General features: G+C 44.9%; 1 protein-coding gene across 1 annotated transcript in view; it reads right to left on the bottom strand.

Annotated features, from left to right (window-relative positions):
* Positions 1 to 2,597: 2,597 nt before the first annotated feature.
* The window catches only part of LOC147115360 (uncharacterized), a 37,876-nt gene continuing 12,740 nt past the window's right edge, over positions 2,598 to 27,733 (bottom strand). The window contains exon 3 of the mRNA XM_085989556.1: positions 2,598 to 2,837. Within this exon, the coding sequence (XP_085845682.1) occupies positions 2,598 to 2,837 (240 nt within the window). The remainder of the gene's footprint in view (positions 2,838 to 27,733) is intronic.

Consider the following 27,733-nt stretch of genomic DNA (forward strand, 5'->3'; position numbering starts at 1 on the left):
CTCCAAGTGCTCAGCTATTACATCCTTTATAATGGACTCTAGCATTTTCCCCACTACCGATGTCAGGCTTACCGGTCTGTAATTCCCCGCTTTCTCTCTACCACCCTTTTTGAATAGTGGTGTAACATTAGCTACCCTCCAATCCATGGGTACAATTCCAGATTCCAGCGAATTTTGGAAGATGATCAGCAATGCATCTACTATTTCTAGGGCCACCTCCTTAAGTACCCTAGGATGTAGATTATCAGGCCCTGGGGATTTATCGGCCTTCAATCCCATCAATTTCCCTAACACCATTTCCCTACAAATATGATTTCTTTCAGTTCCTCCCTCTCATCAGACCCTATGTTCTCCAACATCTCTAGGAGGTTATTTGTGTCCTCCTTTGTGAAGACAGAACCAAAATATGCATTTAATTGGTCTGCCATTTCTTTGTTCCCCATTATAACTTCCCCTGCTTCTGACTGCAAGGGTCCTACACTTGATTTCACTAATCTTTTTCTCTTCACATATCTATAAAAGCTGCACTCCCTCTATGGCAAGTATATCCTTTCTTAGGTAAGGAGACCAAAACTGCACACAGGTGTGGTCTCACCAAAGCCCTGCATAACTGTAGTAAGACATCCTTACTCCTGTACTCAAATCCCCTTGCAATGAAGGCCAACATACCATTTGCTTCCTAACTGCTTGTTGCACCTGCATGTTTGCTTTCAGTGACTGGTGTACAAGAACACCCAGGTCCCTTTGTACATCAACAGCCCAGTCAGCCTAACCTCGGTGGTGGGAAAATTATTGGAAAGAATTCTGAAGGACAGGATAAATCTTCATTTAGAAAGACACGGATTAATCAAGGATAATCAGCACGGATTTGTTAAGGGAAGGTCGTGTCTGACAAACTTGATTGAATTTTTTGAGGAGGTAACAAGGAGGGTAGATGAGGATAGTGCATTTGATGTAGTGTATATGGACTTCAGCAAGGCTTTTGATAAGGTTCCACATGGCAGACTGGTCATGAAGTTAAAAGCCCATGGGATCCAGGGCAAAGTGTCAAGTTGGATTCAAAACTGGCTCGGAGGCAGGAAACAGAGGGTAATGGTTGATGGGTGTTCTTGTGACTGGAAAGCTGTTTCCAGTGGGGTTCCACAGGGCTCAATGCTAGGTCCCTTGCTTTTTGTGGTATATATCAATGATCTAGACTTGAATATAGGGGGCATGATTAAGAAGTTTGCAGATGATACTAAAATCGGCAGTGTGGTTGATACTGAAGAAGGAAGCTGTAGACTGCAGGAAGATATCAATAAATTGGTCAGGTGGGCAGAACAGTGGCAAATGGAATTCAATCTGGAGAAGTGTGAAGTAATGCATATTTGGGGAGGGCTAACAAGGAAAGGGAATACACATTAAATGGTAGGACACTGAGCAGTGTAGAGGAACAAAGGGACCTTGGAGTGCATGTCCACAGATCCCTGAAGGTAGCAGGCCAGGTAGATAAGGTGGTTAAGGCGGCATACATAGCCTTTATTAGCCTTTGCATAGAATACAAGAGCAGGGGGTTATGCTTCAACTGTATACTGTAAAACACTAGTTAGGCCTCAGCTAGAGTACTGCATGCAGTTCTGGTCACCACATTACAGGAAAGATGTGATTGCACTAGAGAGGGTACAGAGGAGATTTACAAGGATGTTGCTGGGAGTAGAGAATCTTAGCTATGAGGAAAGACTGGATAGGCTGGGTTTGTTTTCCTTGGAACAGAGGAGGTGTATAAAATTGTGAGGGGCCTAGCTAAAGTGGATAGAAAGGACCTATTTCCCTTAGCAGATGGGTCAAAAACCAGGGGGCACAGATTTAAAGTAATTGGTAGAAGGTTTAGAGGGGATTTGAGGGGAAAATGTCTTCACCCAGAGGGTTGTGGGGGTCTGGAACTCACTGCCTAAAAGGGTGGTAGAGGCAGAAACCCTCATCACATTTAAAAAGTACTTGGATGTGCACTTGGGATGCTCTAACCTGCAGGGCTACGGACCAAGAGCTGGGAAGTGGGATTAGGCTGGATAGCTCTTTGTTGGCCGGCGCGGACACGATGGGCTAAATGGTCTCCTTCCGTGCTGTAATGTTCTATGATTCTATGATTTCCCAATCTATCACCATTTAAATAATACTCTGCCTTTCTGTTTTCCTACTGAAGTGGATAACTTCGCATTTATCCACGTTATACTGCATCTGCCATGTATTTGCCCACTCACTCAACTTGTCTAAATCGCCTTGAAGCCTCTTTGCATCCTCCTCACAACTCACAATCCCACCTAGTTTTGTGTCATTAGCAAACTTCGAAATATTACAATTGGTTCCCTCATCCAAATCATTGATATATATTGTGAATAGCTCGGGCCTAAGCACCGATTCCTGCGGTACGCCACTAGTCACCGCCTGCCACCCCAAAAAAGACCCATTTATTTTTACTCTCTGTTTCTTGTCTGTTAACCAATTTTCAATCCATGCCGGTATATTACCCCCAAATATTGCTCTGAAATTTGTCTTCGGATAACCTTATGCTTCATTTTCCCCAGCTAAGGATTTGGGGCATTGTGAGACCAGGTGACTCAGCACAGACTGGAGATTGAAGCTGGCACATTTTTGAGTTTGTATGCCTGGGGTCCACACTGGATGAGGTGGAGACAGGCTGACAGACAGAGCTGAGTACCGTGGATGTCTGCAATCGATCCGGGTAACTCCAGCAGACGGTTTTCATGGCAGTCCATCACGGTCAAGTTCTGCAGCAACCCAATTGTCGACGGCAAAAACTCAATCTCGTTGTTTTCGAGGTACAATTCCTTCAGGTTCTGAAAATATAAATAGCGTGTTCAGATTGCAGTAAGCCTGACTGTGACCAGTGGAATAGTGAGCGTTACTGCTGCTCCCTGGCCTATTCTACAAGGCGAGTCCGATGTAACTAAATGCAAATCCCAGCCAGCAGCCAGTTGGATGCTTTAACTAAATGATATTCTCAGTCAGTGACCAGAAACTTTTAATAATCATAGAATCATAGAAAATTACAGCACAGGAGGCCATTCGGCCCGTCGTGCCTGTGCCGGCTCTTTGAACGAGCAGTCATGCTCAGTCCCACATCCCCACATCTTGACTGTAACCCTTTAAATTCCTCATCTTCAAGTACCGTCCAACTCAAGGACAGCCAGCATGGATTAGAGGCAAATTGTGTCTGATTAACTTGATTGAATTCTTTGATGAGGTAACAGAGAAGGTTGATCAAGGTAGTGCAGATGATGTTGTACATATGGACTTTTGGAAGGCTTTCGACAAAGTGCCACACAGGAGGCTTATTAAGAAGGTGGAAGCCCATGGAATTAAGGGAAAGTGGTGGTATGGATACAAAATTGGCTCAGTAACAGGAAGCAGAAGGTAGTGGATGGATGGATGTTTTTCAGACTGGGAGGTGGCTTGCAGTGGTGTTCCCCAAGGGTCAGTTTTGGGATCATTACTCTTCAATTTTTATAAATGACCCAGACTCAGGTGTAGGGAGCAGCATTATAAAGTTTGCAGATGATACGAAACTTGGCAAAGTAGTAGACAGTGATGAGGATAAATATAGGCTTCAGGCTGACAGACAGGATGGTGAAATGGGCCGAAGCACCGCAGATGGAGTTAAAAGTGGAGAAGTGTGAAGTGATGTACTTTGGGAGGACCAATCTCGAAAGACAGTGTACTATAAATGGCACGATTTTGAAACGTGTAGGTGAGCAGAGAGACCTTGGTGTCCAGATACACAAATCCTTAAAGGTGGCAGAGTAAGTTGATAAGGTGGTTAAAAAAGCATTTGGGTTACTTGGGTTCATAAATAAAGGAATAGAATAAAAAAGCAAAGAGATCATGCTAGAACTTTATAAATCACTGGTTAGGCCTCAGCTGGAGTATTGTGGACAATTCTGGGCACTGTAGGAATTGTCTCTAATTCCTATCTAAGAACTGAGTTCGACTCAGGCGTTCAAACAAATGAGTTTTAATGTAAAACTAACGAGTTTAAACAGTTTGTACAGGAGAACCACGAAAACAGGTCTTTGCTGGTCGGAGGCTCCACGAGGACTGCCAGGGCGGTCCCGTGGATGGCGTCATGATGTCATCGCGTTTTTCCCGCGCTTGGGTGGTCACGTGATTAGCGGCATGACGTCATCGCGTTTACCCGCGCTTTGCCGCAGTCTTAAAGGGACCGCGCCCCGTGCATGCAAACAGTATGTACAAACACAGAAATCACTAACAGACTGGTACAGGCTTAGGTTGGAGTCAAACCTCGTTAAAGGGAATTATGTACAGTTGCTCAAAGTCCCTCAGTGGCTCTGCCACAGCACCACATTTCAGGAAAGATGTAAAGGCCTTAGAAAGGGTAGAGAGGAGGTTTACCAGGATGTTACCAGGGATGAGGGGCTTCAGTGATAAGAACATAAGAAATAGGAGCAGGAGAAGGCCATTCGGCCCCTCGAGCCTGCTCCGCCATTTAATGAGATCATGGCTGATCTGATCTTGGGCTCAGCTCCATTTCCCTGCCCGCTCCCCATAACCCTTCACTTCCTTATTGTTCAAAAATCTGTCTATCTCCACCTTAAATATATTCAATGACCCAGCCTCCACAGCTCTCTGGGACAGAGAATTCCACAGATTTACAACCCTCAGGGAAGAAATTCCACCTCATCTCAGTTCTAAAAGGGCGACCCTTTATTCTGAAACTGTGCCCCCGAGTTCTAGATTCCCCCATGAGAGGAAACATCCTCTCTGCATCTACCCTGTCGAGCCCCCTCAGTATCTTATATGTTTCAATAAGGTCACCTCTCATTCTTCTAAATTCCAACGAGTATAGGCCCAACCTGTTCAAGCTTTCCTCATAAGTCAACCCCTTCATCTCAGGAATCAACCTCATGAACCTTCTCTGAACTGCCTCCAATGCAAGTATATCCTTCCTTAAATAAGGAGACCAAAACTGTACGCAGTACTCCAGGTGTGGTCTCACCAGCGCCCTGTACAGTTGTAGCAGGACTTCCCTGCTTTTATACTCCAACCCCCTTGCAATAAAGGCCAACATTCCATTTGCCTTCCTGATTACTTGCTGTACCTGCATGCTAACTTTTTATGTTTCATGCACATGGACCCCCGGGTCCCTCTGTACTGCAGCATTTTGCAATCTCTCTCATTTAAATAATAATTTGCTTTTTTATTTTTCTTACCAAAGTGGATAACCTCACACTTTCTCACATTATACTCCATCAGCCAAATGTTTGCTCACTCACTTAGCCTGTCTATATTCCTTTGTAGATTCTTTGTGTACTCTTCACAACTTATTTTCCCACCTATCTTTGTATCATCAACAAATTTGGCTACATTACACTTGGTCCCTTCATCCAAGTCATTAATGTAGATTGTAAATAGTTGAGGCCCCAGCACTGATCCCTGTGGCACCCCACTAGTTACTGTTTGCCAACTGGAAAATAACCCATTTATCCCGACTCTCTGCTTTCTGTTAGTTAGCCAATCCTCTGTCCAAGCTAATATATTACCCCCAACCCTGTGAGCTCTTATCTTGTACAGTAACCTTTTATGTGGCACCTTATCGAATGCCTTCTGGAAATCCAAATACACCACATCCACTGGTTCCCCTTTATCCACCCTGCTCGTTTCATCCTCAAAGAACTCTAGCGAATTTGTCAAACATGATTTCCCTTTCATAAAACCATGCTGACTCTGCTTGACTGTATTATGATTTTCTAAATGCCCTGCTACTGCTTCCTTAATAATGGACTCCAGCATTTTCCCAATGACAGATGTTAGGCTAACTGGTTAAGGAGCTATAGTTTCCTGCTTTCTGTCTCTCTCCTTTCTTGAATAGGGGCGTTACATTTGCGGTTTTCCAGTCCGCTGGGACCTCTCCAGAATCCAGGGAATTTTGGTATATTGCAACCAATGCATCCACTATCTCTGCAGCCACTTCTTTTAAGACCCTAGGATGCAGGCCATCAGGTCCAGGGGACTTGTCCACCTTTAGTCCCATTAGTTTGCCTAATACTTTTTCTTTAGTGATAGTGATTGTTTTAAGTTCCCCCCCCCCTCCCTATAGCCTCTTGATTATACATTATTGGGATGGTTTTAGTGTCTTCTACCATGAAGACTGATACAAAATATTTGTTCAAAGTCTCCGCCATTTCCCCGTTCCCCATTATTAATTCCCCAGTCTCATCCTTTAAGGGACCAACGTTTACTTTAGTTTTATGAGGAGAGGTTGGAAAAGTTAGGACTGTTCTCCTTGGAACAGAGAAGGTTAAGAGATAATCTCATAAGAACATAAGAAATAAGAGCAGGAGTGGGCCATACGGCTCCTCGAGCCTGCTCCACCATTCAATAAGATCATGGCTGATCATCGACCTCAACTCCACGTTCCCACACGATCTCCATATCCCTTGATTCCCCTAGAGTCCAAAAGTCGATCTATCTCAGCCATGAATATACTCAAAGACTCAGCATTCACAGCCCTCTGGGACAGAGAATTCCAAAAATTCACAAACCTCTGAGTGAAGAAATTCCTCCTCATCTTAGTCTTAAATGGCCTACTCCTTATCCTGAGTCTGTGCCCCCTAGTTCTAGACACTCCAGCCAGGGGAAACAACCTTTCAGCATTTACCCTGTCAATCCCCTTCAGAATCTTGTATGTTTCAATGAGATCACCTCTCATTCTTCTAAACTCCAGAGAGTATCGGCCCATTCTACACAATCTCTCATCATAGGACAGCCCTCTCATCCCAGGAATCAATCTAGTGAACCTTCGTTGCACCGCCTCCAAGGCAAGTATATCCTTCCTCAGATAAGGAGACCAAAACTTTGCACAGTACTCCAGGTGTGGTCTCACCAAGGCCCTGTACAATTGTAGTAAGACTTCCTTACTCTTATACACCAACCCCCTTGCAATAAAGGTCAACATGCCATTTGCCTTTGTTATTGCTTGCTGTATCTGCATGCAAGCTTTCTGTGTTTCTTGCACGACGGCACCTAAATCTCTCTGAACACCAACATTTGAAAGTTTCTCACCATTTAAAAAATATTCTGTTTTTCTATCCTTCCTACCAAAGTGAATAACCTCACATTTCCCTACATTATACTTCAGGCTCTGCGACACATTAGGAAGGACGAGCATTACCTGGACACTACGTTCCAGGAGGCAGTCACACCCACTAGAATCATTACTTCCAATTTGGGCCATGGTCAGGGACAGGAGGGTTTGACTACAAGCGAGGCAGGTATTGGGATCCAGGAGGTAGTGGTGGAGGAGCCTCAGCCCTTGGCCTTGTCCAACAGGTGAGGTATTCTTGCTCTGTGTGTGGACGAGGCCAGGGACTGCAGGGAGGATGAGCAAACTGACCACAGCACCGTGGTACAGGGAGCCATTCATGTGGGGGGAGCAAAAAGAAATGTTGTAGTGATTGGGGACAGTATAGTGAGGGGGATAGATACTGTTCTCTGCAGCCAAGAGCATGAGTCCTGAAGGCTGTGTTGCCTGTCCAGTGCCAGGGTTAAGGACATCTCCTCTGAGCTGGAGAGAAACTTGGAGTGGGAGAGGGAAGAATCAGTTGTCATGGTCCATGTAGGTACCAATGACATAGGTAGGACAAAGAAAGAGGTTCTGCTGAGAGAGTATGAGCAGCTAGGGGCTAAATTAAAAAGCAGAACCACAAAGGTAATAATCTCTGGATTACTACCTGAGCCACAAGCGAATTTGCATAGGGTAAGTAAGATCAGAGAAATGAACGAGTGGCTCAAAGACTGGTGTGGGAGAAATGGGTTTCGATTTGTGGGGCACTGGCACCAGTACTGGGATAAGAGGGAGCTGTTCCGTTTGGACCGGCTTCACTCGAACCATGCTGGGGCTAGAGTCCTGGTGAATCGAATAACTAGGGCTGTAGAGAGGGCTTTAAACTAAATAGTGGGTGGGAGGGTCCAGGTGAGCGGGAAAATAAAAAGTCAATGAGAAATGAGAAAGCAATAGAGCAGGCTAGAGATGGGGGAAATAATAACCAGAGTGTGGCAGGAAGGGACAGAATGTTTAAAAATAAGACTGTAACAGAAAAAAAGGCCAAAACAAGGAAAAATGGTAAAAAGACAAAGTTAAAAGCTCTATATCTGAATACACGCAGCATTCGTAACAAGATAAATGAGTTGACGGCACAAATAGATACAAATGGGTATGATCTGATCGCCATTACAGAGACGTGGTTGCGAGGTGACCGCGAGGTGACCAGGGCTGGGAACTGAATATTCCAGGGTATATGATAATTCGGAAGGATAGAAAGAAAGGAAAGGGAGGTGGGGTGGCTTTGTTGTAAAAGATGGGATCAGTGCAGTGGTGAGAAGTGATATTGGCTCAGAAGATCAAGATGTAGAATCGGTTTGGATGGAGATAAAAAATAATAAGGGGAAAAAGTCTCTGGTGGGCGGAGTCTACAGGCCCCCAAACAGTAGCAACGCTGTTGGACAGAGAATTAATCAACAAATAATGGAGGCCTGTAAAAAAGGTACGGTAATAATCATGGGTGATTTTAATCTCCATATTGATTGGACAAATCAAATTGGCCACGGTAGCCTGGAGGAGGAGTTCATAGAGTGCATCCGGGATGTGTTCCTAGAACAGTATGTAATGGAATCAACCAGGGAGCAGGCTATCTTGGATCTGGTACTATGTAATGAGACAAAATTAATAAATGATCTCATAGTAAAGGATCCTCTAGGAAAGAGTGATCATAGCATGGTTGAATTTCAAATTCAGTTGGAGGTTGAGAAAGTTGTATCTCAAACCAGTTTCCTGATCTTAAACAAAGGCAATTATAATGGCATAAGGGCAGAACTGACTAAAGTGGACTGGAAAAACAAATTAAAGGGTAAGAAAGTTGAAATGCAGTGGCGGACATTTAAGGAGATATTTCATAACTCTCAACAAAAATATATTCCAGTGAGAAAGAAAGATTTTAAGAGAAGGGAAGCACCATCCGTGGCTAACTAAGGAAGTAAAGGATGATATCAAATTGAAAACGAAGGCATACAATGTCACCAAGATTGATGGGAGACCAGAGGATTGGGAAATTTTTAAAAACCAGCAAAAGAGGACTAAAAAAATAATAGAGAGAGTGAAGATGAATTATGAGAGTAAGCTGGCAAGAAACATTAAAACTGGGCAGCACGGTGGCATAGTGCACCAGAGACCCGGGTTCGAATCCGGCCTCGGGCGACTGTCTGTGTGGAGTTTGCACATTCTCCCCGTGTTTGCGTGGGTTTTCTCCGGGTGCTCCGGTTTCCTCCCACAGTCCAAAGATGTGCGGGTTAGGTTGATTGGATATGATAAATTGACCCTTAGTGTTAGGGGGATTAAATACGTGGGGTTACAGGGATAGGGTGGGATATGTGTTGGTGTAGGGGTTACGGGGATCGGGTGGGATATGTGTCGGTGCAGGCTCGATGGGCCGAAATGGCCTCTATCTGCACTGTGGGGTTTCTGTGATCTGTGATCTTTCTGTGAGGTAGTAAGAGCTTCTACAGGTATATAAAAAGGAAGAGGGTAGCTAAAGCAAACGTTGGTCCCTTAGAGGATGAGACTGGGGAATTAATAATGGGGAAATGGCAGAGAATCTGAACAAATATTTTGCATCTGTCTTCACTGTAGAAGACACTAACAACATCCCAATAATGGATAATCAAGGGACCACAGGGAGTGGGGAACTAAAGACAATCACTATCACTAAGGAAATAGTATTCGGTAAAATAATGGGACTAAAAGATGACAAGTCCCCTGGGCCAGATGGCCTGCATCCTAGGGTCTTAAAAGAAGTGGCTGCAGAGATAGTGGATGCATTGGTTGCAATATACCAAAATTCCCTAGACTTTTTTTAATACATTGATGGGATGTGGGCGTCGCTGGCTAGGCCTGCATTTAGTGCCCATCCCTAATTGCCCTTGAGAAGATGGTGGTGAGCCGCCTTCTTGAACCGCTGCAGTCCATATGGTGTAGGTACGCCCACAATGCTGTTAGGGAGTTCCAGGATTTTGGCCCAGCGACAGTGAAGGAACGGCGATACAGGTCCAAGTCAGGATGGTGTGTGGCTTGGAGGGGAACTTGTAGGTGGTGATGTTCCCATGCGTCTGCTGCCCTTGTCCTTCTAAGTGGTAGAGGTCGCGCGTTTGGAAGGTGCTGTTGAAGGAGCTTTGGCGAGTTGCTGCAGTGCATCTTGTAGATGGTACACACTGCAGCCACAGTGCGCAGGTGGTGGAGGGAGTGAATGTTGAAGGTGGTGGATGGAGTGCCAATCAAGCGGGCTGCTTTATCCTGAATGGTGTCAAGCTTCTTGAGTGTTGTTGGAGCTGCACTCATCCAGGCAAGTAGAGAGTATTCCATCACACACCTGACTTGTGCCTTGTAGATGGTGGAAAGGCTTTGGGGAGTCAGGAGGTGGGACACTCGCCACAGAATTCCCAGCCTCTGCCCTGCTCTTGTAGCCACAGTATTTATATGGCTGGTCCAGTTCAGTTTCTGATCAATGGTAACCCCCAGGATGTTGATAGTGGGGGATTCAGCTATGGTAATGCCATTGAATGTCAAGGGGAGATGGTTAGAGTCTCACTTTTTGGAGATGGTCATTGCCCGGCCCTTGTGTGGTGCGAATGTTACTTGCCACCCCAAGTCTGAATGTTGTCCAGGTCTTGCTGCATATGGACACGGACTGCGTCAGTATCTGACGAGTCTCAAATGGTGCTGAACAGTGTGCAATCATCAGCGAACATCCCCACTTCTGACTTTATGATGGAGGGAAGGTCATTGATGAAACAGCTGAAGATGGTTGGGCCTAGGACACTGCCCTGAGGAACTCCTGCAGTGATGTCATGTGATTGAGATGAATGACCTCCAACAACCACAGCCAACTTCCTTTGTGCTAGGTATGATTCCAACCAATGGAGAGTTTTCCCCTTGATTCCCACCAATGGAGAGTTTTCCCCTTGATTCCCATTGACTTCAGTTTTGCTAGGGCTCCTTGATGCCACACTCGATCAAATGCTGCCTTGATGTCAAGGGCAGTCACTCTCACCTCACCTCTTGAGTTCAGCTCTTTTGTCCATGTTTGGACCAAGGCTGTAATGAGGTCAGGAGCTGAGTAGCCCTGGCGGAACCCAAACTGGGCGTCAGTTAGCAGGTTATTGCTGAGTAAGTGCCGCTTGATAGCACTGTTGACGACACCTTCCATCACTTTGCTGATGATTGAGAGTAGACTAATGGGACGGTAATTGGCCAGGTCGGATTTGTCCTGCTTTTTGTAGACAGGACATACTTGGGCAATTTTCCACATTGCCGGGTAGATGCCAGTGTTGTAGCTGTACTGGAACAGCTTGGCTAGGGGCGCAGCTAGTTCTGGAGCACAAGTCTTCAGTACTGTTGCCGGATTGTTGTCAGGGCCCATAGCCTTTGCAGTATCCAGTGTCTTCAGCCGTTTCTTGACATCACGAGAAGTGAATTGAATGGGCTGAAGACTGGCATCTGTGATGCTGGGGACCTCAGGAGGAGGCCGAGATGGATCATCCACTCGGCACTTCTGGCTGAAGATAGTTGCAAATGCTTCAGCCTTGTCTTTTGCACTCACGTGCTGGGCTCCACCATCATTGAGGATGGGGATATTTTTGGAGCATCCTCCTTCTGTTAACTGTTTAATTGTCCACCACCACTCACGACTGGATGTGGCAGGACTGCAGAGCTTTCATTTGATCCGATGGTTGTGAGATCGCTTAGCTCGGTCTATCGCATGTTGCTTCCGTTGTTTGGAGAGGTCCCAGCGCATTGGAAAACCGCGAATGTAACACCCCTATTCAAGAAAGGAGGGAGACAGAAAGCAGGAAACTATAGACCAGTTAGCAGGAAACTATAGACCAGTTAGCCTAACATCTGTCATTGGGAAAATGCTGAAGTCCTTCATTAAGGAAGCAGTAGCAGGGCATTTAAAAAAATCATACTGCAGTCAGAGTCAGCATGGTTTTAGGAAAGGGAACTCATGTTTAACAAATTTGCTGGAGTTCTTTGAGGATATAACAAGCAGGGTGGACAACGGTGAGCCACTGGATGTGGTGAATTTGGATTTCCAGAAGGCATTCGATAAGGTGCCACTTAAAAGGTTACTGCATAATATAAGAGCTCACGGAGTTGGGGTTAATATATTAGCATGGATAGAGAATTGGCTAACTAACAGAAAGCCGAGAGTCGGGATAAATGGGTCATTTTCTGGTTGGTAAGCGTTAACTAATGGGGTGCCACAAGGATCGGTGCTGGGGCCCCAACTATTTACAATCTACATTAATGACTTGGATGAAGGGATCAAATGTAATGTAGCCAAGTTTGCAGATGATACAAAGATGGGTGGGAAAGCAAGTTGTGCAGCGGACTCAAAGAACCTGCAAAGGGATATAGACAGGCTAGGAGTGGGCAAACATTTGGCAGATGGAGTATAATGTGGGAAAGTGCGAGGTTATCCACTTTGGCAGGAAAAATAAAAAAGCAAACTATTATTTAAATGGAGATTACAAAATGCTACAGTTCAGAGGGACCTGGGGGTCCTTGTGCATGAAACACAAAAAGTTAGCATGCAGGTACAGCAAGTAATCAAAAAGGCAAATGGAATGTTGGCCTTTATTTCAAGGGGGTTGGAGTATAAAAGCAGGGAAGTCCTGCTACAACTGTACAAGGTATTGGTGAGACCACACCTTGAGTACTGCATACAGTTTTGGTCTCCTTATTTAAGGGAGGATATACTTGCATTGGAGGCAGTTCAGAGACAATTCACTAGGTTAATTCCAGAGATGAGGGGTTTGTTGTGTCCATGTGTTAATAGAGACACTGAAGGCAGGAGTTGGTTTCACAGGTGTTTACTGAACAAAGTCTGGAGGTGAACTAACTGATACAACACAATATACAGGCTTATATAGCCCGAGTGGCCATTACCGGCATTACAGTACACGGGGGGGGGGGGCTCTTAAAGGCACATACACTACAATTCCTCCCCTTTTAGCCAACCAGTACATAATATTTTAAGTAATCATTAATTACATGTTACAAGAACAATAATCTACACATTGCTGCAGTTAATCAATTATAAGTCAGTCTCTCTGGAGGCTTCCTGACTCGGTCCGGATAACGCCTCGGTGGTGTAGTAGTTTCTGGTGGTGTAGTAGGTTCTTTTGGCAAGGCTTATTCGGCTTGAATGCCAGTGTCGGGATCATCTGGCTCCAGTATCACCGGATCAGAGGTAGATACTATGGGTATCTCTACTTCATCATTAGGCGTATAGAGTTGTGGTGTAGGTTGTCCCTTTTCGGATGACTATGATTTGGTCAGCATGGCGCCTTCTTATGCTTTCTCCAATGTCCACGGTATACATCAGCGGTCCTAGTCGTGTGCAAATAGTTCCAGGCTGCCATTTCTCGGTACGGTAGTCCCGGGCCAAAACTTGTTGACCTATCTGGAAGGTTCTAGTTGGCCTTTCATTCATGCCTTGAAATTGTTTGGCTTGATCAAATCCAGCCCGCATCTTAGGCTTCTATTGAAGAACATCATGGCGGGAGTTTGGTTTGTAACCATATGTGTTGCATTCCTGTATGCAAACAAGAAGTTATCTACCTTATGCTGAAGTTTTATGTCTTCATTACCCATGGCCTTTATGAAGGTCTGGACAAACCTTTCAGCCAATCCATTGGTGGCGGGATGGTATGGGGCGGATGTTTAGTGCTTAACCCTATTGTTTTTTTAAGAACTTACTGAATTCTTCGGACACAAATTGCGGTCCATTATCAGAACAGATCTGTTCAGGCAGCCCATTCCTGGCAAATATGGTCCTTAATACTCTGATGGTTTTTTCCGTGGTGGTGGAGGACATCTTTATTACCTCCGGCCACTTGGAGTGTGCATCAACCGCGATTAAGAACATTGAGTCCATAAATAGACCAGCAAAGTCGATGTGTACCCTTTGCCATGGAGACGAGGGCCACTCCCATGGATGTAGAGGGGCTTGTGGTGGAGCTTTTTGGACCTTCTGGCATCCTAGGCAGCTCTTGGTCATTTCTTCGATGTCTTCATCGATACCTGGCCACCATACAAACGCCCTGGCTAGGTTCTTCATTTTCACTTCACCCAGATGCCCCTCATGAAGCTCCTTTAGAACTTTATCCTGGAGTTTGGGTGGAATCACCACTCTGGATCCACACATCAAGGTTCCTCGGCACACTGACAGCTGTTCTCTTCTTTGCGAGAATGCTGGCAACAGTGGTTCGCCATGTGCTGGCCATCCCTTCACTGTTAAATCGTAGACTCGTGAGAAAGTCGGGTCATTTCTCGTTTCCTTTTCAATGGCAGAATTTGTTACTGGTAGACATTCGACTATGGTAGAGTGGAACATCTCCACTGGGCCTACTGTAGGTGCCTCTTCTACCGTTGGCAACGGTAGGCGCGATAAACCGTCAGCATTCCCATGCTGTTTTGATCCTTTGTATTCTATGTCATATTGGTGTGCCCCTAGAAAAAGGGACCACCTCTGTAGCCTTTGCGCTGTCATAATGGGAACACCCTTTTTAGGGTTGAATATGGAGACGAGGGGTTGATGGTCAGTCAACAAGGTACATTTTTGTCCGTGTAGGTAATGGTTGAATTTCTTCACTCCCCATACCAGGCTGAGTGCTTCCCTGTCGATTTGGGCATAGTTACGCTCAGCTGAGTTCAATGAGTGTGACGCAAAAGCTATCGGCCGTTCCGAGCCATCAGGGAATCTATGCGATAATACCGCTCCTACGCCATAAGGGGATGCATCGCACGCCAGTCTGATTGGCAGTGATGGGTTGTAATGAGCCAAAACTTCCTTGGACGTGATTAAGTCTTTGCATTTATGGAAGGCACGTTTACAGTCTTTGCTCCATTTCCAAATTACTCCTGCACACTCTTAATGAACTGCTACAAACAGAATAGTTGATAAGTTCGGTAAAAATTCATGATAGTAATTTATTAATCCCAGGAACGACCTTAATTGTGAAACATTTTCAGGTGCTGGTGCTTTTATGACCGCTTCAATTTTTTCAGGTGACTTATGCAACCCTTCCTTATTAATTATGTGGCCACAATATGATATTTGATTCTGGAAAAATTCGCACTTGGGGCGATTTGCTCGTAGGCCCCGTTCTCTCAGCCTAGTGAGCACCTGCTCCAAATTGGCAAGGTGCTCGTTGTCGTTTTCTCCTGTTACAAGGATGTCGTCTAGGTAGCATTGAGTTCCCGGAATCCCTTGGAGGACTTGCTCCATAGCTCTTTGCCAGATAGCTGGAGCTGATGCTACTCCGAAAACCAGTCGATTGTACTGGTACAGGCCTTTGTGTGTATTTATCGTGAGATACTTTTTAGAGGCCTCTTCAACCTCCATCTGTAGATATGCCTGTGCCAAGTCAATTTTGGTGAAACGTTTCCCTCCGGATAGTGAGGCAAAAATATCTTCTATCCTCGGAAGAGGATACTGTACAGTGTGAAGGACCGGGTTTACAGTCACCTTGAAGTCTCCACAGATGCGAATTTTTCTCTGTTCTGCAGATTTATGATTATTCAACGTTTTCTTCATGACCGGGACGATGGGTGTTGCCCACTCGCTCCAATCTATCTTGGATAATACGCCTGCCTTTTCCAAATTTTCCAGCTCTGCCTCGACTGCTGGACGAATTGCGTATGGCACCGGCCTTGCCTTAAAAAACTTGGGAATTGCCGCATAGGTGATGCCTTTCAAGGTTCCTAGTTTCTCTTGAAACACTTCCTTGGCGTTGGCCAAGATGTCTTTTAATCGTTCAGGTATGACATCATCATCATTTTTTTCCTTACTGGTCACCGTCAGTGCCTGAATGGAGTGCCAGTCTAAATGTATCTTCCTGATCCATTCACGTCCCAACAGCAGTGGACCACCATCTTGTAGAACGTATAAATACAACTTCTGTATTTCCTTGCCGTTGTATACAACAGGCACCCTTATTTTTCCTTTGGGGTATACTTTCTGCCCCGTATATGTTTTCAAGATAATGGATGTGTCTTTTAAAGGTATATGCGGAAATAGCCGCTCGTAATCCTGTCGATTTATGACGGTCAGAGCTGATCCTGTATCTAGCTCCATTTTAACTGGGGACCCTGCTATCGTGAGGGTAACCCAAATGGTCTGGTAATCTTCTTTGGCAATTACATTATGTAATTTGAGACAGCTTAGTCTCTTGTTTCCGGAGTCGCTATCGCTCTTCTGGTCTTCGGAGCTACTGTCCGTCATCATTTGTACCTTTCTGTACTTTTCTTTATTGATTTTTTTTTTTTCCTGTCCGTGGATTTTTTTTTGTCCAGATCGGCCATACCCGTGTAATGTGTCCAATCTTTCCGCATTGCCTGCATGCTTTGTCCTTGAACCAGCAGTCCCTCTGGTCATGGGTGGATCTGCCGCAGCAATAACATCTCTCGAAACCCTGTGTCATTTCATGGGTGCCGAAGTCCTGTGGCTTTTGCTGTATCTCTGCAGCTCCTCTTGCGGCTGCTTCGTATGATACAGCCATACTGAAAGCCTTGTCCAGTGTCAAATCTTTCTCAGAAAGCAGCCTTTTCTGTGTTCCTTCACTTAGGAGACCGCAGACGAATTTGTCTCGAAGAGAATCTGCCAGTCCTGCCCCGAATTGGCAGTGCTTTGATAGCTTTTTTTTTAAAATTCGGTGAGGTAATCAGCGTTACTTTCATTCTTGTGCTGATTCCTCTTGAAGAATTTGAATCGTTCCGCTATCAGCAGCGGTGTTGGGTTTAAGTGCTCCTGTAGGGTATCAACAATTTCCTTAAAATTCTTGTCCTTTGGTTTGGCTGGAGTGATTAAGTTTCGTAACAGCCCGTATGTCTTTGCGCCCATTAGATTTAGAAGTACTGACGCCTTTTTATCTTTTCTATTCCATTTGCTGTGCAATATACCTCCACTCTTTCCACATATGTGGTCCAATCCTCTATATCGTTATCAAAAGCATCAATATTGCCAGCCTTAGGCATCCTCGAAAAAAAATGGCGCTTACCTCATTTTTCTTTCTTTCCTGCAGAAAAGATATGGCGCTTCCCCGCCGCTGCTGCTGCTGACAACGCTGTTTTCCGCGGTTTTTTTTTATTTAATTTTTTTTATTTACAGGTGGAGACTCGTTCCCGCCGGACTCTCTCTGCTAGGTCCGAACGCCGACCTGCTTTGCAGCGCCGGCCGTCTCCCGAGTGCTTCCCCCCCCCCCCCGTCTGTTTCTGTTTGCCTCCGCCTTCGCTGCTTGGCCTCGCTGCAGAGCCAGCCGATGGAGCCCCAGCCCGCCGCCCAGGAAGGATTATTGCAGTACTTGCCACCAGCTCGGCTAGCTGGTGAAACCACAGCTTTTTTTTTCTTGCTTTTCTTCGACTTTGGACGTCTGAGGAATCGATGTCCTTGAGGTGCTGCCGAATTGCAGGTAAGTCCGTTTCCACTTCGTCACCACTGTTGTGTCCGTGTGTTAATAGAGACACTGAAGGCAGGAGTTGGTTTCACAGGTGTTTACTGAACAAAGTCTGGAGGTGAACTAACTGATACAACACAATATACAGGCTTATATAGCCCGAGTGGCCATTACTGGCATTACAGTACACAGGGGGCTCTTAAAGGCACATACACTACAGGGTTTGACATGAGGAAAGATTGAGCAGGCTTGACCTATACTCATTGGAATTTAGAAGAATGAGAGGTGATCTTATTGAAATATATAAGATACTGAGGGGGCTCGACAGGGTAAATGCAGAGAGGATGTTTCCCCTCATGGGGAAATCTAGAACTCGGGGGCACTGTCTCAGAATAAAGGGTCGCCCTTTTAGAACTGAGATGAGGAAGAACCTCTTCTCTCAGAGGGTCATAAATTTGTGGGATTCTCTGCCCCAGAGAGCTGTGGAGGCTGGGTCATTAAATACATTTAAAGTGGAGATAGACAAATTTTTGCAAGATAAGGGAGTGAAGGGTTATGGGGAGCGGGCTGGGAAGTGGCTTTGTTCCCTGCTTTGACCTTATTCTCTGCTGCACTCTGTCTCGGTCTCTTCCTGTCACAGTCTGCTTATTTTTACTCAAATCCACCCTGCTCATTACATCCTCAAAGAACTCTAGCAAATTTGTCAAACATGATTTCTCTTTCATAAAACCATGCTGACTCTGCTTGACTGTATTATGATTTTCTAAATGTCCTGCTACTGCTTCCTTAGTAATGCACTCCAGCATTTTCCCAATGACAGATGTTAGGCTAACTGGTCTATAGTTTCCTGCTTTCTGTCTCCCTCCTTTCTTGAATAAGGGTGTTACATTTGTGGTTTTCCAATCCACTGGGACCTCTCCAGAATCCAGGGAATTTTGGTAGATTACAACCAATGCATCCATCATCTCTGCAGCCACTTCTTTTAAGACCCTAGGATGCAGGCCATCAGGTCCAGGGGACTTGTCCACCTTTAATCCCATAAGTTGGCGGATGATACCAATTTTTTTTTGGTGGGGGCGTGATGGTCAATAGTGAGGAGGAATGCAACATATTGCAAGAAGACATATTAATAAACTTGCAGAATGGGCATATAATTGGCAAATTAATTTCAACACAGATAAATGTGAGGTATTACATTTTGGTAAGAAAAATAAGGAAGTCATTGGAAAATAAGAATATAAATGGGGGAGAAGTGCAAAGGGATCTGGGAGTACAAATACACAAATCACTAAAAGTAGCGACGCAAATTAATAAGGCCATAAAAAAGGCAAACCAAGCACGGGTTTATTTCTAGAGGGATAGATTTGAAAAGTAGATAAGTTATGCTGAACTTGTATCAAACATTGGTTAGACCACACTTGGAGTACTGTGTACAATTCTGGTCGCCATATTATAAAAAGGATATAGAGGCACTGGAGAGGGTGCAAAAAAGATTTACAAGGATGATACCAGAAATGAGGATATACCTGTCAGGAAAGGATGAACAGGCTGAGTCTCTTTTTTCTTTTGAAAAGAGAAGGCTGAGGGGTGACCTAACAGAGGTCTTTAAAATTATGAAAGAGTGGACACAGAGAGTCATAGAGTAATACAGCACGGATAGAGGCCCTTCGGCCCATCGTGTCCGCGCCGGCCATCAAGCCCTGCCTAATCTAATCCCATATTCCAGCATTTGGCCCGTAGCCTTGTATGCGATGGCATTTCAAGTGCACATCCAAATGCTTCTTAAATGTTGTGAGGGTTTCTGCCTCCACAACCCTTTCAGGCAGTGAGTTCCAGACTCCAACCACCCTCTGGGTGAAAAAGTTCTTTCTCAAATCCCCTCTAAACCTCCCGCCCTTTGCCTTGAATCTATGCCCCCTAGTTATTGACCCCTCTACTAAGGGAAAAAGCTCCTCAGCATCCATCCTATCTATGCCCCTCATAATTTTGTACACCTCAATCATGTCCCCCCTCAGCCTCCTCTGCTCCAAGGAAAACAAACCCAATCTGCCCAGTCTCTCTTCATAGCCGAAGCGCTCCAGCCCTGGTAACATCCTGGTGAACCTCCTCTGCACCCTCTCTAACGCGATCACATCCTTCCTGTAGTGTGGCGACCAGAACTGCACACAGTATTCCAGCTGTGGCCTAACCAGTGTTTTATACAGCTCCATCATAACCTCCTTGCTCTTATATTCAATGCCTCGGCTAATGAAGGCAAGTATCCCATATGCCTTTTTTGCCACCTTATCCACCTGTTCCGCCGCCTTCAGGGATCTGTGTACTTGCATACCCAGATCCCTCTGACCCTCCGTCTTGCCTAGGGTCTTTCCATTCATTGTGTATTCCTTTGCCTTGTTAGTCCCCCCAAAGTGCATCACCTCGCACTTTTCCGGGTTAAATTCCATTTGCCACTGTTCCGCCCATCTGACCAACCCATCTATATCGTCCTGCAGACTGAGGCTACCCTCCTCGCTATTTACCACCCTACCAATTTTTGTATCATCCGCGAACTTACTGATCATACCCTTTACATTCATATCCAAGTCATTAATGTAGACCACAAACAGCAAGGGACCCAGCACCGATCCCTGTGGTACCCCACTGGCCACAGGCTTCCAGTCACAAAAACAACCTTCGACCATCACCCTCTGCCTTCTGCCACTAAGCCAGTTTTGTATCCAATGTGCCAAGGCACCCTGGATTCCATGGGCTCTTACCTTCTTGACCAGTCTCCTGTGCGGGACTTTATCGAAGGCCTTACTGAAATCCATGTATACCACATCCACTGCGTTACCCTCATCCACACACCTAGTCACCCCCTCAAAAAATTCAATCAAATTAGTCAGACATGATCTTCCCTTGACAAAGCCATGTTGACTATCCCTGATTAATCCTTGCCTCTCCAAGTGGAGACAAATTTTGTCCCTCAGGATTTTTTCCAATAATTTTCCTACCACTGATGTTAGGCTCACTGGCCTGTAGTTCCCCGGTTTTTCCCTACTACCCTTCTTGAATAATGGTACTACATTAGCGGTTCTCCAGTCCTCTGGCACATCCCCTGTGGCCAGAGAGGTCCTGAATATATGTGTTAGAGCCCCCGCAATCTCCTCCTTTGCCTCACACAGCAGTGTTTCCACTTGTGGGGAAGAGCATAACTAGAGACCATCAATATAAGATAGTCACCAAGAAATCAAATGGGGAATTCAGAAGAAACTTCTTTGCCCAGAGAGTGGTGAGCACGTGGAACACGCTACCACAGGGAGTGGCTGAAGTGAATAGTATAATACATTTAAGGGGAGGCTAGATAAGCATATGAGGGAGAAGGGAATAGAGGTTATGCTGATAGACGAGGAAAGTCAGGAGGAGGCTCGAGTGGAGCATAAACACTGGCATGGACTGGTTGGGCTGAATGGCCTGTTTCTGTGCTGTATATTCTATGTAAGTTTGCCATGTACTTTTTCTCTAGTGATAATGATTGTTTTAAGTTCCCCCCCTCCCTGTAGCCCCTTGATTATCTATTATTACTGGGATGCTTTTAGTGTCTTCTACCGTGAAGACCGATACAAAATATTTGTTCAAAGTCTCTGCCATTTCCCTGTTTCCCATTATTAATTCCCCAGTCTCATCCTCTAAAGGACCAACATTTATTTTAGTTACTCTCTTCCTTTTTATATACCTGTAGAAGCTCTTACTGTCTGTTTTTATATTTCTTGCTAGTTTACTCTCATAATCTATCTTCTCTCTTTTTTTTTTTTAAAGTCGTCCTTTGCCGGTTTCTAAAAATTTCTCAATCCTCTGGCCTACCACTAATCTTTGCATCATTGTATGCCTTTGTTTTCAATTTGATATCATCCTTTACTTCCTTAGTTAGCCACAAATGGTTCATTCTTCTGAGAGCCTTTCTTTCTCACCGGAATATATCTTTGCTGAGAGTTATGAAATATCTCCTTAAATGTCTGCCACTGCTTATCTACCGTCTTACCCTTTAATCTATTTTCCCAGTCCACTTTAGCCAACTCGGTCTTCATACCTTTGTAATTGCCTTAATTTATGTTCAGGACACTAGTTTGAGACCCAAGTTTCTCACCCTCAACCTGAATTTTAAATTCTAACATGCTATGATCTCTCTTCCCTAGAGGATCCTTTACTTGACTAAATCTATTTGGTTAGAGTTAAGGAACAGAAAAGGAACTGTTACATTGTTGGATGTTTACTATAGACCCCAAAGAGTGAGAGGGAGATAGCAGAGCAAATCTGTAGGCAAATTTCAGAGTAGTGTAAAAATAATAAAGCAGTAATTGTAGGGGACTTCAATTACCCTAATATAGACTGGGGGAAAACAGAGTAAAAGGCAAAAGAAGGTGAAGAATTCCTAAATGTGTACAGGAGAACATCCTTACTCTCTGGAGTTTAGAAGAATGAGAAGTGATCTCATTGAAACATATAAGCTTCTGAGGGGGATTGACAGGGTAGATGTTGTGAGTCTGTTTCCCCCTGGCTGGAGAGTCTAGAACCAGGGGGCATAGTCTCAGGATAAGGGGTCAGCCATTTAGGACTGAGATGAGGAGAAATTTTTTCACTCAGGGTTGTGAATTTTTGGAATTCTCTACCTAAAAGGGTTGTGCATGCTCAGTTGATGCGTATATTCAAGAGAGAGATCAATAGATTTTTGGGCACTAAGGGAATAAAGGGATATGGGGATAGGGTGGAAAGTGGAGTTGAGGTCATAGAAACAAACATAGAAGATAGGAAACATAGAAGATAGGAGCAGGAGTAGGCCATTTGGCCCCTCGAGCCTGCTCCGCCATTTAATGAGATCATGGCTGATCATCCGAATTCAGTACCCTGTTCCTGCTTTCTCCCCATATCCCTTTAGCCGCAAGAAATATCAGCCATGTTCTTATTGAATGGCGGAGCAGTCTCGAGGAGCCATATGGCCTACTCCAGCTCCTATTTCTTATGTTCTTATGTTAATCAGTATGTTTCTAGCCCAATGAGGAAGGAAGCAGTGCTGGATCTAATTCTGGTGAATGAAGTAGGGCAAGTGGAGTGTGTTTCAGTGGGAGAGCATCTGGATAATAGTAATCATAATATAATTAGGTTTAAAGTAGTTATGGAAAGTAACAAAGAAAAATCAAAGTTGAAAATACCCAAATGGAAGAGAGACAATTTCAGTGATGTGAGAAGGAATCCAGCACAGGTGGACTGGAAACAAAGATTCGCCAGGCCTTCAAGGCAGAGATAGTTTGGGTACAAACCAAGCATATTCCCATAAAGCAGAAAGATGGGGCATCCAAAGCTAGAGCTCTCTGGATGACAAAGGAAATGGAGGTTAAAATAAAACAGGAAAAGGAGGTTTATGACAAATGTCAGGTACAGAATACAATCGAACCAGGCAGACTGACTGTAAAAGCTTTTATAGATATGTGAAGAGAAAAAGATTGGTGAAGTCAAGCGTAGGTCCCTTGCAGTCAGAATCAGGGGAATTTATAATGGGGAACAAAGAAATGGCAGACCAACTAAATACATATTTTGGTTCTGTCTTCACAAAGGAGGACACAAATAACCTCCCAGAGATGCCGGGGAACATAGGGTCAGATGAAAGGGTGGAACTGAAAGAAATCAGTATTTGTAGGGAAATGGTGTTAGGAAAATTGATGGGACTGAAGGCCGATAAATCCCCAGGGCCTGGTAATCTACATCCTAGGGTATTAAGCAAGTGGCCCTAGAAATAGTTGATGCATTGCTGGTCATCTTCTAGAACTCGATAGACTCTGGAACAGTACCCATGGATTGGAGGGTAGCTAATGTTACCCCACTATTCAAAAAAGGTGGTAGAGAAAAAGCGGGGAATTATAGACCGGAAAGCCTGACATCAGTAGTGGGGAAAATGCTAGAGTCCATTATAAAAGATGTAATAGCAGAGCACTTGGAAAGCAGCGACAGGATCGGACAAAGTCAACATGGATTTACAAAAGGTAAATCTTGCTTGACTAATCTACTGGAATTTTTTGAGGATGTAACTGGTAAAATAGATAAGGGAGAACCAGTGGATGTGGTGTATTTGGACTTTCAGAAGGCTTTCGATAAGGTCCCGCATAAGAGATTAGCGTGCAAAATTAAGGCACATGGGATTGGGGGCAATGTATTGACTTGGATAGAGAACTGGTTGGCGGATAGAAAGCAGAGAGTTGGAATAAACGGGTCGTTTTCCGAGTGGCAGGCAGTGACTAGTGGGGTACCGCAAGGATCGGTCTTAGGACCCCAGCTGTTCACAACATACATTAATGATCTGGACGAGGGAATTGGATGTAATATCTCCAAATTTGCAGACGACACAAAGCTAGGTGGGAGGGTATGCTGTGAGGAGGATGTCGTGAAATTCCAGTACGATTTGGACAGGTTGGGTGATTGGGCAGAAACATGGCAAATGCACTATAATGTGGATAAATGTGAAGTTATCCACTTTGGTGGCAAAAACAGGAAGGCAGATTATTATTTGAATGGCAATAGATTGGGAGAAGGGGAAGTGCAAAGAGACCTGGGTGTTCTTGTGCACCAGTCGCTGAAGGTAGGCATGCAGGTGCAGCAGGCGGTTAAGAAGGCAAATGGTATGTTGGCCTTTGTAGCAAGAGGGTTCGAGTACAAGAACAAGGCTGCAGTTGTACAGGGCCTTGGTGAGACCGCACCTTGAGTATTGTGTGCAGTTTTGGTCGCCTTATCTGAGGAAGGACGTTCTTGCCATGGAAGGAGTGCAGCGAAGATTCACCAGGCTGATACTTGGGATGGCAGGAATGACGTATGAGGAGAGATTGGGTCAATTGGGCTTATACTCACTGGAGTTTAGAAGATTGAGAGGGGATCTCATCGAAACCTATAAAATTCTGTCAAGCCTGGACAGACTAGATGCAGGAAGGATGTTTCCAATGGCCGGGGAGTCCAGAACCAGGGGTAACAGTCTAAGGATAAGGGGTAAGCCATTTAGGACTGAGATGAGGGGGAATTTCTTCACCCAGAGAGTGGTGAACCTGTGGAATTCTCTGCCACCGAGGGCGGTGGAGGCCAGTTCATTAAATATATTCAAGAAGGATTTGGATATATTTCTTAAGGCTCAAGGGATATGGGGAGAAGGCAGGGACAGGGTACTGAATTTGGATGATCAGCCATGATCTCATTGAATGGCGGAGCAGGCTCGAAGGGCCGAAGGGCCTACTCCTGCTCCTATCTTCTATGTTTCTATGAATACAAAGCGTGTAGGGGGAAATTATAAATGGATATAAGAAGGGCAAAGAGAGAGTATGAGAAAAGATTAGCCAGTAACATAAAAGGGAACCCAAAAATCTTTTATAAACAGATAAAAATTAAAAGGATAGTTAAAAGAATGGTAGGGTCGATTTGGGACAAAAAATAAATCTTGAAGGCAGAGGGCCTGACTGAGGTACTGAATGAATACTTTGCATCTGTCTTCACAAAAGAGGATGAAGTTAATGTTGCAGTAGAGGAGGAGGGAGTAGAGATATTGGATAGGATCAAAATGTATAAAAAGGAGGTGCTAAATAGGTTGGCATCACTCAGAGTTAACAAGTCACCTGGTCCAGATGTGATGCATCCTAGGTTGCTGAGGGCAGCTAGGGTGGAGATAGCAGAATCTCTGATCACAACTTTTCAATCTTCCTTGGATATGGGAATGATGCCAGAGGACTGGATGTTACATCCCATTCCTAAAATGGGAGAAGGATAAACCTGATAACTACAGGCCAAACAGTCCAACATCAGTGGTGGGAAAACTACTGAGACCATTGTCATGGACAAATTAATTCTCACTTGGAGGAGCATGGGTTAATGAGGGACAGCCAGCATGGATTTGTTAAAGGCAAATCGTGTCTGATTAACCTGATTTAGTTCTTTGATGAAGTACCAGAGAGGGCTGATGAAGGTAGTGCAGTAGATGTTGTGTATATGGACTTTCAAAAGGCATTTGATAAAGTACCACATAACAGGTTTATTTGGAAAATAGAAGCACATGGTATTAAGGGGACGGTGGTAACTTGGGTACGTAACTGGATAAGGGATAGGAGGGAGAGACTGGAGAGAAGGATGCAGTGGGGTCCTCCAGAGATCAGTATTAGGACAATTGTTTTTCTTGTTATATATAAATGACCTGGGCTTGGGTATAGAGAGTACAATTTCAAAGTTTGCAGGCGATACAAAACTTGGCAACATATAAAATAGTGAGCATGATAGTAGCAGACTTCAGAGGACACAACTGGTGAAATGGGCAGACACATGGCAGATGCAATTTAATGTGGATAAGTTTGAAGTGATTTAGGAGGAACAACATGGAGAGGCAGCATAATCTAAAATGGTAATACAAAAGCAAAGTACTGCGGATCAGTGTTCTTGCTCAGGCCAACATCTCCAGCATTGACCACGCTTGATCAGCGCCAATGGACGGGTCACATCGTCCGCATGCCCGATACGAGACTCCCAAAACAAGCGCTCTACTCGGAGCTCTGACACGGCAAGAGAGCCCTAGGTGGGCAGAGGAAACGCTTCAAGGACACCCTCAAAGCCTCACTGAAAAAGTGCAACATCCCCACCGACACCTGGGAATCCCTGGCCCAAGACTGCACAAAGTGGAGGAGAAGCATCCGGGAAGGCGCCGAACACCGATTCTCTTCGCCGGGAGCAAGCGGAAGCCAAGCGTAAGCTGCGCAAGGAGCGCACGTCAACCCAAGCACCCCACCCACCCCTTCAACCACCGTCTGCCCCACCTGTGACAGAGACTGCAGGTCCCGCATTGGACTCATCAGTCACCTGAGAACTCATTTTTAATGTGGAAGCAAGTCATCCTCGGTTCTGAGGGACTGCCTAAGAAGACTGCAGATGCTGGAAATCTGAAATATAAACAGAGAATGCTGGAAATACTCAGGTCAGGCAACATCTGTGGAAAGAGAAACAGAGTTAATGGCCCTGAAATTAGGATCGGGAGCTTGCCGCGCGTGCAAGCCCCTGATGTGCACTTACCTGGCGCGCTGACATTTCAATCCTGGCCCGCATTGCATTTCCTCTCACTGGCCCCCTTGAGGTCCTGCCGCGCTGTGCGTGCGTGACCCAGCGGCGTACTTAGTGCGATGAGCCGGCTGGGATCACATGAGCACAGGGCAACCAATGGGAGGTTGCAAAAGTTCATTCATGAGTTTGATAGTGAGAGCTGTCAAACTCATGAATACTCCTGGCCCCAAAACACTACTTAAACTTGAAAGAAAATTTAAAAAAACATTGCACTGCTTAAATAAACCATAAATAACTGTAAAAAACTATTTTAAACAATAATTTTAAAATTTGAAAAACATTATATAAAAAATCGGGGCTAAAACTAAACTTACCTTACTGTAAATTCTTTAAAAATAACAAACCTGTGGAAAAAAATTTTATAAATTGTATTAATAGACCACTTACCTGTAAAACTAAGTACTTACGTGTGGTTTTTCAATGCGTAAAAACCGAAGGCCTTTACACATGCGCAACTCTCTAAAAATAAAGGAAATCCAAGTCGCATGCGCTGATGTGTAGTCGCACGCATTCAGCCTCTTAACCCCTTGGGTCAGAGGAGAGGAAATGCCGGTTTGCCCCGCATGCGCTGTGCATGCTGAAAACCGGCAATTCCTCCGGGCACACGCGCGAGTACCCCGTCCGTACTCACGCGTTGGGACAGGAATTACTGGGCCATTGTTTCAGGTCGATGACTTTTGTCAGAACTAGAAAAATTAGAGATGTAACAGGTTTTAAGCAAGTGCAGGGGCAGGGAAAGGGGGGAGGGGAGGAAAGAACAAAAGGGAAGGTCTGTGATAGGCCGGAAGGTAGGAGAGATTAAAAGACAAAAGGGATGACAGTACAAAGCAAAAGGAGATGGTAATGGGACAAGTAAAGAAACAAAAGATGGGTCTAGAAGATGTGTAAATGAGAATGGCAGAATCATCAACAGCTGCCATGTGAAAAAATAAGGGCAGAGGTTAGGGTCTGAAATTGTTGAACTCGATGTTGAGTCCAGAACAAAAGAGCTGAATCCCAGAGGCGAGGTAAGAGCGACTGCCCTTGACATCAAGGCAGCATTTGACCGAGTGTGGCATCAAGGAGCCCTAGTAAAACTGAAGTCAAGGAG

Source organism: Somniosus microcephalus, chromosome 6, assembly GCF_052327205.1.
Source record: "Somniosus microcephalus isolate GS21.2 chromosome 6, FLI_Smic_1.0, whole genome shotgun sequence".
Classification (NCBI taxonomy): domain Eukaryota; kingdom Metazoa; phylum Chordata; class Chondrichthyes; order Squaliformes; family Somniosidae; genus Somniosus; species Somniosus microcephalus.